At 30.4% G+C, this 14,871-nt stretch overlaps 2 protein-coding genes across 31 annotated transcripts in view; one reads left to right on the top strand and one right to left on the bottom strand.

Annotated features, from left to right (window-relative positions):
- Nucleotides 1-14,871, top strand: part of LOC145298823 (uncharacterized) — a 433,166-nt gene that overhangs the window by 220,091 nt on the left and 198,204 nt on the right. The gene's annotated exons all lie outside the window — the stretch shown is intronic.
- The window catches only part of LOC145299122 (uncharacterized), a 29,672-nt gene continuing 24,670 nt past the window's right edge, over nt 9,870-14,871 (bottom strand). For both annotated transcript variants that reach the window (XM_080144376.1, XM_080144375.1), the window contains one exon: nt 9,870-10,070. In XM_080144376.1, coding sequence (XP_080000502.1) covers nt 9,899-10,070 — 172 coding nt within the window. In that variant the 3' untranslated portion in view covers nt 9,870-9,898. The remainder of the gene's footprint in view (nt 10,071-14,871) is intronic.

Genomic DNA, 14,871 nt, shown 5'->3' on the forward strand with positions numbered 1-14,871 from the left:
TTATTTTGTCCATTTAAAATAGCATTAAATTTTGCTTCCAACAAGCTCTCAACCATTCTCAAGTTATAATTTTTTAGTTGAGTAATGATTGAAGCAATGATTTTTTCAAATATGCCTAAATAAGATAATTCAACCATGACCCAGGTATATGAGTTGATTCAAAAAAATATTTTTTTCTTCAGTAAAACCATTAGATTCTGTTTCAACCACTTTTAGGTAATAATCTTTGACTGAGGTACATTTTTTTTTTTTCCATTTTTGGCAATAATGGACACACCGTGTTTTGGTGTCCTCATTTTTGTTATTACAATGACAGACACCAAAGAATGATGTTGAATATAATTGCTGAAATATTCTAACAATTAACAAAATGAAGATAACAACTGTTATATCTGCTACTTTTCTCTAGTTACCTGTTATATTTAGTTAATAATTTCTGGAATTTAAGAACCAATCCATTTAATCTGTGTCCATATATGATCGTGTTCACGATAAGGAAAAAAAAAATCAACACAAGCACTCATAATTGTATAGAGTGCGCCTTGTTGGGTTTAGAAAACATGTGTCATACTATCGTGTTGATTAATTTCTTCATTTAGTTGTATCTTGTAAGTAGTTTGGCTGACTTTAGCTGAGTTCGTCTTCTTGTTTCAAGGACCCCAGTCATCACTGGCTATTCACTGACTTGCTGTCATCATTTTCAAATCCCATCATCTTTTCAAAACTTGATGCTGAACACCTTTTCAGATATTGATTCAAAATCCTTATCTTCTCAAGATTTTCACACTGACATTTCCTGTGGCTCCGAACTAGTAATGAGCACGACACATTTTTTTCCTTGGCATCAAATTTGAGAAAGTCTATGTCATTTTTGAAATGGTCTTTTCCTGTTTGATTGTGGTATGTTGCTAGTCCTGTGCATTATTAGGAAGTCCCCCTGGCTTTGCCATCTCTCTTTGAGAAGGGGTTAATTTATTGCTAATCACCTATGGCGCCCCTACCGGAGAATGCTGATGGGGTTGCCTGGGCGTTTTTTGACAGGCCAGAATATTCCTTCTTGGGGGCCCTGGCTCTTCAATCCTACTTTCCAACACTAATATCACATTTTCTTGGCATCGGAGAGAGATAAATTTTACACCTATTTACTTCCTGTTCAGTATTAATTTAGAATAGTGTCTCGTGGGGATGCAACTTTATTATCATCACAAATTTGCTGTCAATTGTATTGCAATCATGTTGCAGAAAACCTGAATGAGTACTATTGTTAAATTGTCAGTTTGTCTTCTGTCTGGCAGGGTTTAGGTCCTGGATATGACCTTAAACTATATATATGGTGAGGCCCCAGCTTGCGGGCTTTGGGCAGTGTGGAGCCATCCTTTAATTGTTATTGCTCCCAGGTCCACTCTGACTCCGAGTCCCAACTATGGGTTAAATAGAAAATGACTTGAAAAAAAAATATATTCAATCAAAAGATTTTTCTTAAGAATCACTGGATTTGGCATTAAATAACCTGAAAAGGGTTGATATGCTATAAAACAAAAACAAATAACCAACCAACCAGCCACGGTTTAAGAGTTTTTTTTTATATTTCCCTCGAGATGCTCTTATATTTTGTGGAAAGGAGAAGACAATAATATAAGCTTTTACTATATTTCATTTACTTAAGTGTGGAGCTGCATTTCCATAATGAGGGATTTTTCTGGCTTGAGTATCTTCATGGGGTCAACGATCGATCAGCATTCCTATTTACCACGCAGTGTGCCAATTTATGTTGACGATTCACATGTTCAAACCCGACTAACCAACTAGCTACCTCTCATCAGGGGCTTAAGTTGACTCTAAGGCCATCTCTTGTTGACCAGATCCTAATATTCTTTAAATATCGCCTTCTGATGTTCAAAATTAACCAGTAAACTATCTCCCATAGTGGTTGTAGCTGACCTTAAGGTCATCCCTGTCAATCGAACGTAACATCCTGATTTAAACTGACTTTACCTTAAATTTCTCCTCTTTTGGATGTTCAAACTAATCAATCATTTATTTTCCATAACCTAACTTTAAGATTACTTCTGTTAATTATATTGTATAACTCCTTGCACCGAGAAACTATCCCCTCAAATATACTGCCACAAAAGAAGACACAATCCTTTTAAAATGAATTAAACTAAAAAATATTTTTGTTTATACACTTCTAAGAATTTTATTTCATTAAATCCCATCAGAGAAAAATATATCCAATAATATATATATATATATGTGTGTGTGTGTGTGTGTATCTATATACTTATAAAACTCAAATGACCTTGTAACGATGTATGTAACCCACTTTCTGGTTGCGCATGTGCACATGACCTGCACACTAAAATATTAACGTTATTATCGAAATTATTATTTAACATGGGAAGAGTGGGGTTTAAAATAACTTAAATGTAATACAGAAATGAACGATGTAAAAAAAAGCAGACAGTATTAACAATTGTTTATTTGGATAATTTACATGCGAAAAAAAGAACAATTGGGACGCTGAAATATTAACATTATTATTTCAAAATTATTATTTAACATGGAAAGAGTGGGGTTTAAAATAAACAAAAAACAAAAAAACAATTGGGACGCTGAAATATTAACATTATTATTTCAAATTATTATTAACATGGGAAGAGTGGGGTTTAAAATAACTTAAACGTAATACAGAAATGAACGATGAAAAAAAAAAAAAAAAAAAAAAAAAAAAAAGCAGATATATCAAAATTTGAATTTAACTATAATAAGTATTATGGTATCTGTTGAGTGCACATTTACCTATAAGTATGGCCAACCATTTATAATTCAGTAACTAAATTTTTATTTAAAAAAATAATCAATTATAATAAACAGAATGACTCATAGAAATCTATCTGTATTCTTTTTTCATTTTAATATACTTTCATAGAAATGTTTCTGTTATGACAAAAAAAAACTATTTTCTTTACGTCACAAGTGTCATGCTCATACATGAATTCCATAGCTAATATAACATACTGACCCAATGGGTCGTCTAGTATATATATATACATACATATATATGAGTGGAAAAAAGTAGTATACGTAATAATTATTCAGCACAAAAACATTGATCAAACTGTTTTATCTTTAAATTTCACTGCCTGAATACAAACAACAAAGTTTTTCTGAACAAACAGTCAATAACTACTACTTTATTTACATATACATATACAAAAAAAATCATCCCTAGGTATAAAGGACAGATAATTGAGTCTTTTCAATATCATACATTCCTCATTAGAATATTACCTTTTAATATTTATTTATTTAAATTGTAACAATTAGAGGTGTATTTAAATTATCTTAAAATAAAAAGAAGGCAGTGAATAAGTTTTTAACTGGTTAGATCAACAAGATGACAAAATTTTATTTTGGAACAATTTATTTTACAATGGTAAAGTCAGGAATTAAAAAAAAATCTCAGCTACACCAGTTTATTTTCAACTCTGATTTTGCACTACATAACATCCTTGGCAAATGGATAATCTCATTTTTTTTAATGGGTGTAGAAGGTGATAATATACTTTCAAATGTGAATAAATGTATTATTATTAGTGATGGGATGATTCCAATATTTTTCCTGATTCTGATATAAGTACTGATTCAGTTCTAAATTCCTGATTCCAATACAAAGACTGGTTGTTTTAAAATTTTTAAATATTTAGCTATAGAGTTGTTTTTATTTTCAAATATTTTTTTTGAATCGCACATATAATATATGCTTATATTTTTAAAAGCAGTTTTAGATAAATAAATATTTATCATTTTATCAATAGTACCAACAATGGAAAATTAAGTTTTAAAAAAAAAAAGAACAAACAAAAAAATCAACTAAAAGAATCGTTTTGGGCATTGGAAAATAGGCTGAAATTATTCTGATTTTGGTACTACCAAGTTTTGATTTTCTTTTTATTTCGATTCTAATTAATCGTCCCAACACTAATTATTATATAGATAATAAAATAAATATCTCGATTTTAAAAGTTTTCTAATAGGATTTTTTTGCCTGTTGTTTACAAAAAAAAAAAAAAGAAAGAAGAAAAAAAGAAGGTTGCTGCATGTTTGAATACATTTTCTAAAAATACTAACATCCTTTTCTCCATTTTTGTCTTGGTGTTTCTGTTTATTATTTCTGCATTGAAATGTTGGTTAGTTTTTATTCGAAAACAATTTATGTTTAATATAGGAATAAATGCAAGCAAGCTCACCTATTTTCAGAATGTTTTATAAAGCAGTAAAGATATATTTTAACTCTTCAAATTTTCCTTTTTAATATTTTTAATTCTTTCTTTTTATTTTTTGACTATTTTTATTCAGGAAAGGCATGAGATATTATTATTCAGAAATTTTGATGAGTATTGATAATTTGTATTCTTGATGAAATGCGTGAATAATTTTCATTATTATTAAATATTAGCATGAAGATGTGGGATTGGCAAAATGGAATTGGGATCCCTGCGTCCTTTGTACTCAACCCCTAACACCGTATTAACATTTTTATTTACTTTTACATTTTATTGGATCAGTAAGGTTTTAAGGACCCTACAAAAGTTTTGTGACAAAAAAATACAGACTCAATTTTTTTTAAAATTAAAAGGCTTACCAAAAATAATTTAAATATTAAAATTTTAAATAACTTTTCCTCTTTAAAATAAAATAAAATTCTTTTTATTTCTTAGACTTATAATAATGTAAATATAAATAGAATAGTTGTAGAGAATGAGCTCATTTTGAAACTGGGAATTTAGAACAATAAGAACAAAATCTCTGCTTTTGTTTATTAAAGTGACGTAAAAAAAATCCACTTTACATTAAAAAATAAATATTTAATATATACCCACATTTTTCTTGAAGTAAATCTTTTTCTATATTAAAAATCAGCCTTGTAACAAAATAAAACCAAACAACCTGCTTTTTTGATTGCTTAGAGATGTGACATTTGTCGAAAGTCAACCGGTGTTGATCTGAAAGCGTCTTTGTTTTGCTTATTTTGTGGGGTCTTTGAAACCTAATTGATCCCTATTTTATTATATTCAATTTGGAGAATTTAACAATGCACTCTGCATTGATTGGATGAAGAGGAATTGCAAGTACAACGATATTGAAATAATTTTCAGTAAATTTATAGCTTTTAACTCTCTCAAATCGCATACAGTGTTTCCCAAGGGATAAAAGAGGATATCTAATATATGCCTGTATAATATACTATTCATATCTTGCTTCTGAATTTTGGTGATAAAGATTAATTATTTGTATTATTTAGGCTACTGTTCTTATCTTGAGTGTTATTTTCACAACATTTCTTTCGATGTAACTTCGAAACTTGTTCAGGTGTATCTTTCTGCTGAACTCGGGAATCTGCACAAAATTTTGAACAGAACTCTTTATTTAATCCACGGGGGTAACATGTACTCGTTCTGTCAGCCATGACTGGATAAAAGTTCAAAGTAATTTGCAATTGTATTTTGACTATTGTCCGTACCAAGGATTGAACCTTCAACTTCCAAAAGAATGTAACTTAAAACTAAATTTTACTAAGTACTCTAACCACTATACCAAGCGTTGTTACAAAGTTGTTATGAAAATAACATACACAATGATAACGGTAGTCTGAAGAATCCAAATAATCCAAATATTCACATTTTGTTCTACTGTTTTCATTCTGTTGGTCATGATTGGATCAAAGTGATTACAGCAGGCATGCACAAGGGTCTTCATTCAATCTGGATGTTCTTTGAGAAAGTTAAAGAATAAAAATTAATCAACAATTATTTAAATAATTCTAACTGTACTAAAAACACCTCTCTCACAATCAATGCTGAATACATTCTAGAGTCTCAAGCTCAAAATTGAATAGAATAAATATAACATTTTGTAAAGTATACATAAAAATAATGATTACGGTGCTATGATTTGGTTACAAAAGGATTCATTCACTTCTGAGCAGTGCCACATCATTTTACTAGTGTCTAATAATACTACAAATTAGACATTTCACTGAGAACTAAAAATGATGGATTTATAAATATCTTAAGTATGTAATAGAAATATTGAACAGCATTTCATCAAAAAAAGTAGCATCAAGTGGAAAATTTAATGTTGTTCTTAATGACATTATGAACTTAATGTAGCATAACTGCATTAACACAGTGGTTCTCATTAGATCACCAAAGTTAATTAACATCAAGCCTAGCCAGTACTAGATGGGTAACCATTTTTAAATACCAGGTGCTGTATGTAGGATGATGTCTACACATCTTGCATCTTTTGCATCCCACCTGACCTCCAGCTGTCTCGACTCTCTCTTGCTCCTGGATCAGTCTCGTTGGGATGAGAAAGTGAGGCTGGCTTTGTACAAAACTACCAGCACATGTCATCCTTCATCCCTTGGATGATCAGGTTGTCTTTGTTCTGACAGACGAACTCTCAGGAACTAAAAGAAAAATCAACTTGCTTTCATTTATTTTTTGATTTATTTTTTTTGTAATGTTTTTGGAATAGTTATACATTTACAGCAACGTTTTTATTATTCAAACTTATGTTCTCATCTTGGTTTTTAGATTTACATTGTTTCAACCAATTTAATCCCGACTTTCTTCAATTGCATCTTTTCGCGTTTGGGAATCCTTATGCAAAACTCGAAATTCCAAACTGAACCTTCTATTTAATCCACAAAGGTAGATTGTGCTGATCCCATCAGTGATGATCGAGTACAAGTATGAATTTTAATTTATTTTTAGATATTATCACCTATAGTCAGGATTTAATCATCAGAAGACAGTCCAGAGGAAGTGTTTGCTAACCAACATTATTACCTGTTATGTTATGTGTTCATGTAGACAATTCGAATATGAATTCTGAAAGCCTTAAGCTTAGTCATGTCTAGATGTATTATTATCTGTTAGATTAGATACGACAGTCTTCTAAAGATTAGTGGTTCAATTCTTACCAAAGAGGGTAATAGCTATTCTAGCATAAAATTATGACTTTTACTCTGTCATGGTTGATAGAATGAGAATAATCTATCCTCATAGATTATATAAAGGGTTCAATTTCGTATAAGTTTTAGAGTAATTAGATTCCCAAGATCGACAAAACGCAGCTGAAGAAGGTTGGAAATTTCATCAGTTGTAATGTTAATATAACAATCAAGATAAGATTGATAGTCCAAATAATCCATAAAATTAAAATTATCAAACCGCATCTAAAAAATTCCAAAGTTATGATTTTTCCTGAATTTTTGTGATGAGGAATCCTGTTTTGCTTCAGACTATTGTCCTTATCAAAGCTAATATTTTTTTTCTACTATTTTTCAGCCGATCTGCTCTTTGGCCTTCTTCAGGTGTATTATATATAAATTGTTAATTAAATAAATAAAAAAAGAAAAGAAAAATTCAAATTTTAGTATCTAAGAATTATCCAAGTTTTCAAATAATCAAAAACAATGTTTAATCATCCTGGGTATGATCTGAAAGGTCATCAGATGGCAATTGGATTTGGGAGCTTTGGTTAGCATAGTTGCTAACTGCTTACCTTAGTTGCCACTGCTCCCAGATTCACTCTGAATGAAGTCTTAGAACCTGCCATCGTCCCATTTTTGTACTGCATAGAAACTATTGATTATAGACGTTATTTATAAGATATTCACTTGCAAAAAAAGTCTACAAACCAATCATATCTCTCTTTCTCTTTATTTAATGTCATTTTTCCCTTATCCAAGGGTTAGATGTTTTTTGATATTTTGCAAGTTCTCTTTCATGTCCTCATGGTTCAGTGGGCCAGTAATCTCCAAATTCTACTCTGTATAGCTTTTTTTAATCACTTGCTTTCAAGTTTTTCCTTAGTCAACCAACCTTCCTGCAATTTAAGATATTTATGCTTCTATAACAGTTTATCCAAGAGTATGAATGCTCTACATAACTGGACCAGCATAACTTGTTTATTTTTAAGACAGCTCTTATGCTGGCAGATGTAGTGCTTTTAACAAATCTTCAAATTGAATATGTTGGGTTCGGTCACATTGCACATTACAGATTCATTTAATTATGGATTTATCTTTGTGTTGCATTGTATAAAAAAATGTATTTACAGTTTCGGCATAAAATAACAAAAAAAAAAAAAAAGAAAAAAGTGACATACCGTAAACCCAATCAACACTCATATTTCAACGTGGAAAAATATAATTGTAAAAGGAACTGTAGAAACGGTGACGTGCAGAGAGATTGGCGATGAGATGATGGCGTAGACATCCTCAGTGCATCATCAAACCTCTATTTGCTAGTGAATAAACATGAATAAGGGATGAACCCACATTGGCTGATGCAAAGTATAAATATAAATATTAATCTTGATGAGTACAATAGTCCAAATGAGAAGTGATGTAAGTAATCGTGTTTAGTTATTATGACCAGCAATCAGTGCAGAAATATCTTGTAATACTGATTTTAATTTTTAAAAATTTTCTTTCTTCTTTAACAATCCCTTGTTTGGTTTTGGTTCTATTTTTTCTTTAACCTTTCTTTTTTTGCATTGCATTCATAAAATGACAGATATGCTTGAAATGTTTGTATTAAAAAAAATGTTCTACTAACTTATTCTTTCCTGCTTTTTTTTTTTTTTTTTAATCAAGTCTTATTCAAACCATTGTTTCCATTTAAAGTAAAAAAAAAAAAAAGATAAAAAATACAATTGATTATAAGGAGTTTGAAGGCTATGATAATGCAGTTTTGAAGGAAAACACTTGGCATGAGACAATGTAAAAAGAATAATGGCAATATTGAAAGATTTCAATAATTTTCAATTATGACTTATTTATTTACCAACATGTGATATTACGATGATTGATTATATTTTACAGGTAATAACTTTACATTTAAGGTGACAAAAATATTTGTTATAAAGAATGGTAACCAGTATATGGCTCAAATGTACATTCAGCACCTCAGTTATAGTGACTATTGAAAGGAATGTATTTAGCATCTGACTTTGTCTCAAATACACATTTCTTTCCATTAAAAAGCAACAATTTATAAAATAATGAAGTAATTATGTGCAGTGCTCAAGCACACCATAACTCATCAAAAATGTAGTACATAAGATAATGTATTGTTGTCAGGGAAATGAATAGTGTATAAGTCATGGTATGTAAGAAGCAATCGATGATAATTCAAAATTAAAAGTTATTTGATTATCAAATTAATAAGGAAAAACGTGTACTATAAAGAAAACATTTTAGACCATGATATTTTAAAGTTTAATGCTTCTCATCAGGAAGGAAGAGAAAAACAAGGTTATATGTATATGTAATATATATATATATATATATATATATATATATATATACATACATACATATATACAGAAAAACAAGCATTGTTTCTTATATTATTCGCTCCACTCATCTGTGTAGAGCGCTCTATATCTTGATAGGTTATTACATAAAGATTATTTTTTATTTTTTTTAACTTTATCACATTATATGTGTGTGCATGTAAGTGAAAGTTATTGATAAAATAATTTGAATAGAAGTATTTTTTGTGCATCTATCATGAATTCTTTTAGATATGAATCCGTGTGAGATTTCAAAGGCCGAATCGTTTATGGTGATTTTATGGCAGCTTTCCTTTGTTTGCATATTCATATTATTTACAGAATTCTTTAAATACCATAAATGGTTAAATATTATTATTTTAAAATTCAACCTGAAAAAAAAAAATAAATAAAAGGTGTTAAAGCAAAAGTAATCTTGTATTTTAGAGTAACATTCGTATCAAAAGTCTAGGTAATTTAATAGTAAAAATTAGAAACATTTTAAAACAACTATGAAAAAAGAATTGCAAAGAAATGCGTTTATTCAGTAGGCAACTCTGTTTTGTGGTCCTCTGTATATATTGTACAACGCCCATGCTACACATCCAACGAGAATGACAGCAAGTGTGTAAGTGATGTAGGGGCCGAGCTTGTTTCCATAAACTTTGGTTACTTTCAGTTTTATGGTTGATAACAACTTATCTTGTTTCCAGCAACTGCAAATCAGATAAAAAAAAAAGAAAGAAATATATATAATAGTAAGTTATGAAATTATATATGGCAGTCAAGCTATACAAAATTTTCCAGGTTTCATCCTCATAAGTACTTGTTAGAGTAATGTATGGAATTAAATGTTACTGCATGTTTTATATATAAAATCCAAAGTTGAAATTGGATTCTGTAAATTAAAAATTTATAACAATTTTATTATTCGACAAAGAATACAAACATTTAAAGTTTTTTCCTTATTCCATGGAGTTTATATTTGGGATTGTCTTATAAATATTGCTACATATAGTTATATGGACTTTAATTTTTAAGTATTATCAGTATGATATAATCTGTAATTTTAAATTATTTCTTAATTTTTTTTCTTTTATGTGTGTGTGTGTGTGTGTGTATATATATATATATATATATATATATATATATATATATATATATATATATATATATATAGCACAATCACATTGACACACCAATTCTTGCCAGATCACTGGTTAAGCAATGTTGAACCTGGCCAGTACCAGATGGGTGAGCATTTGGAAAAGTAAGGCACATCATCCAAAAAATAAAAATATAATTCTAAAAATGAATATAAAAAGAACATAGTGTATAGGTAAAAGAGTCATCTATTACTCTGTTGAAATAGTACCCGGGAGTTATCTGCCCCTGGTAGAGGAAGTACTGGTGAGTTATCTTACTCTTAATACTACATAAGAACAGCCATTTGCTTTGTGAGTGAAACTTGGCGATGAACTGGACTCGAACGCCTTCCATACTTTACACATAGAAATCCTTGTTTATCTTTGTTGAACCGTGTTCACTTCCAATTAATGTTGTTAGTGTAAATATCCATTCTCTCTCCTTCTCCCTTTTAATTTTGGTTCCCATCGTCTGCTCATGGCGTGTGACCTTTGCATTTTGTTTAACTTGAGCTATTTTTACTTTCAAAGTTTATCCCCCCCCCCGGCAACTTGTGTTGGTTGCATTGCTCAAAATATTTCGACATAATCGTCTTGATTTAGCCTTCTTGGTTTGTCGTCGTTTAAGAAGGCACAGAATAAATAGCAGTTAATTCGAAGGGATGATTAAATTTCTGACCCCACGTGGGGCTGACTCTTTTATTTATTTGCTTTTAAATATAACTCAAAAGATAAAACTAGGTCAGCTTAGAAAGAAAAAACGTTTTCTTTTTTTTGTGTGAGTCATGTGAAAAGTTTTTTTTTTGAGGGGGGGGTACAGAATTTAATTATGACTAAATACAGACCAATGAACATGATGATTAAAAAAAAAAAAAAAAAAAAAAAAAATGAAAATAAAGGTTAGCTAACCAGGTTTCGTTCCTCGCTCAACAGAGCTAAATCGAGGAAAATACAATTAAAAATGGGGGAGGAAAAAAGCAAAAAATAAACAGGGGAAAAATTACATAGAAACTAAATTAAGTTCTAAAAGATTTTCTTTTTGCTTGAATTTCAGTGCTGACATGTTTACGATCTTGAGTAAGTCGCACTCACCCTTTCATTTAAAAATTCTAGAAACTATTTTTATTAAGTCTTTGAGACTCTTTGTAAGCAAAAAGAAAATCTATTAGGACTTAATTTAGTTTCTATGTAAATTTTCTCTCGTTTATTTTTCACTTTTTTTTCCTCCCCCACCATATTCATGACTTTTTAATCGTATTTTCTTCGATTTAGCTCTTTTCAATGAGGAACAAAACCTGGTTAGCTAACCTTTTTCATTTTTTATTTTTTTAATCCTCATGTTGATTGGTCTGTATTTAGCCATATATATATACCAGCATGGATACCTAGCATTGCCAGGGTCAACATGAAGTTCGGTTTCACCACACCTGTTATACTAAGAATATTGAGCAGTTTTTCATTATTATATGTCCACTCTATCGTTACCCAACAAAAGTTTCAAAAATAAAATAAGAAATGAAAACACGAAAATGTAATCCCCACTCCCCGAAAAAAGAAGTATGTGACAAACTCTCCACCAGATATTTTGGCAGAAGGGATATGAAGAAAAGCTATTCTCTGGCTATTGAGCACCTTTTTATGACTATATTCCAGTTTAAGCGAATTTCTTTAATGCTGCGTCAGTCTAGAAAAATTTATTTTTACAGTCTGTTGCAACGAAAACAAACTGTAAATAATTCAGTTTCAAAAATACCAAAGTAGAATTTGTGTTAACCGAATGTTTATGTTATAAAAATGATGAGTTATGACTTATTGCATTATTAAAAGAAAAAAAAATTAGTTACGATGTCAAAAAAATGTGAAGACAAAAAAACTGGTAAAAAAACGTAAATAAAAGTTTTTTTTGTTTTTGTTTTAAATAAAGAATCGTATTTAAATTGAATTGTTTGTTTATTCTAAAATAAAAATTCACTGAAACTAATTCCAAAAATAATGCTTGAAAGGTTTTAGTTTTAATATCTTCCGAAAAAGAAAACGGAAACAAAAAGAACAACGTTCGTGCCTAAGGGAAATAACTCAAATCGATTCATAAAAAAATCGATGTCGGTAAAAATAAAATAAATTAAGTATGTTATCAATCTTAATCAAATTAAAATAATAAACTTAAATAGAACACTTAACATAATTCTCTCACTATAAACAGTAACTAATACACCGCTATTTAATAAAGTTGATTTTCCTTAATGTAATATGCAAATGACGTCACCTCTTTAATCTTATATTTTGCAATAATCATAGTATATATAGGAATGAATAATATGATAAAGTAATGGATTTTTGTATATATTAATCAACTTGTGAACGAACAAACAGACAGGAACACGAATTTATATATATATATATATATATATATATTCACACACACACACACACACACTAGCTGTATATACCCGGCATTGTCAAGTAGAAACAATATACATCATATGTGACATCATATATGATGCATGTGAACAGACAAACAGGAATATAGCTTTATTACAATTTATATATATTACATGGGAGTGACCACTTATTAAGGCCCGAAGATTACTCAAGGGTAAGGGTTAATAAGTATCAGGTGGTCGGTGAAACAACATTGTAATGATTTGTAGTGGTAGAAATTGGGGAGAATTGTATTATTTGAGAGGATGACTCATCAAGAACTTGTATACATTGGACTCGAAAACGATCATGTTGTAGTCAGCTGGGAAGCAGCTTCACGGAATAGAGCTCCACAAGCGGGCAGTCTTAGTAATTTGCTTATGGAAATTTTTGCGTAGTTTTAGGTACAGATAGAGTAGGAAAAATTGTTGACAATGGTTGTAGATAGACGAGTGTTTGCTGTAAATAATTTGCGGTGGGGGGGGGGTCATAGATTAATGTCTTAACTGATAATCAGTAAAAATGAAAATAAAAAATTATGCATCAATCTGTATAGGAAAAAGAAAGAAAAAAAACAAAGGAAACATCTCATTATGTAAGCAGTGACAGATTTTTTTTTCTTAATTTATTTCAGATGACAGTGCTATTTGCTATTTATCTAGGATAAAAGTCACTCAAGGATAAAAATCAATGAGATAGCTTGTCATTTGAATGAGAGGATTTAAAAATGATGAACGATATGAAGAAAATTTGCTTCCTTGTCATGATGGGGATATTGGCATTTGATTCGAAGATGATCATGTTGTAGCCCATAGGGAAGCAATCTCATGACCACATATTCTATAGATGGGAAGTTCTTAGAAAGAATATCTTTGTTCTTCAAAGTTCCGTTTTATTTTAGACACAAGGAAGAAGAAAAAGTTTTTTGCAGTAGTAGTAAAAGACGAGTTCTTGCTGAAAATGTCTTACGAAGAGAAAACAGATTGGAGCTCAGTCGAGCACTTTCTATGGAAATAACGATACATGTGTATTTGCGTGAGAAGAGCACATGATTTACGTAATAGATGATGTTTTGGATTATGAATATTTTTTTTTTCTCATAGGGTTACTGTTTATCAGGGTCCAATGGCCACCTGAGAATAAGGGTTAATAAGTAGCAGGTTGACAGTGAGACAACATTCTGGTGATCAGTAATGGTGGAACTTTGATAAGAGGACGGCTCAACAAGAACTTATTTACATTAGACTTGAAAAAGACCATGTTATAATCAGCTGGAAAGTAAACCCACAGCATTGTTTTCCACAGACGGACAGTTCTGGGAAATAAATTTTGCTTATGAGATTCCTGTTTAGTTTTAGGCACAGATAGAGGGTAAAGGAAATTGTTGAAAGTTGTTGTAGTTAGATGAGTATTCGTTGCAAATGTTTTACAGATGAAGATCATAGATTAAAGCCCAGTCGAGCACTTGCCGTAAACATAATAGAGCAGAAATAGATTTTCTAATGTAGTGATTGACTTAACTGAAACTTCTTACGCCCTATGGAATCAAATCAAATTTATGTGGCAAAAAATAGCAAAGTTTTAGAAGTTATCTAAAGACACAGAAATAAGATATTTACATCCACATAATACATATGTACCGCATAATCACATTGACACGCCGGTTACCATTAGATCAACAAAGTTAAATGACATTGAGCATGACGAGTATTAAATGGATGACCATTTGGGAATATCAGGTAGTCTATGTGCTCTTCACTTGTCTCTGCATTGTTTCCAGTCATTTCACACTTCTCATTGCCAGTTGAACCAAGTAATGCCAATTTAGGAGAGGTGTGGTTGGCGATTGCACAACCCTTGCTTCACAATTACATATGTTATCCATCTTCTCTTAAGACTTAACAGAGGTCATGACATCACATAAAGTTTGAATGTTTGTCGAAAGGCGCTT

The sequence above is a fragment of the Euprymna scolopes genome, chromosome 2 (genome assembly GCF_053919585.1).
Source record: "Euprymna scolopes isolate OS-2025 chromosome 2, ASM5391958v1, whole genome shotgun sequence".
Lineage (NCBI taxonomy): Eukaryota > Metazoa > Mollusca > Cephalopoda > Sepiida > Sepiolidae > Euprymna > Euprymna scolopes.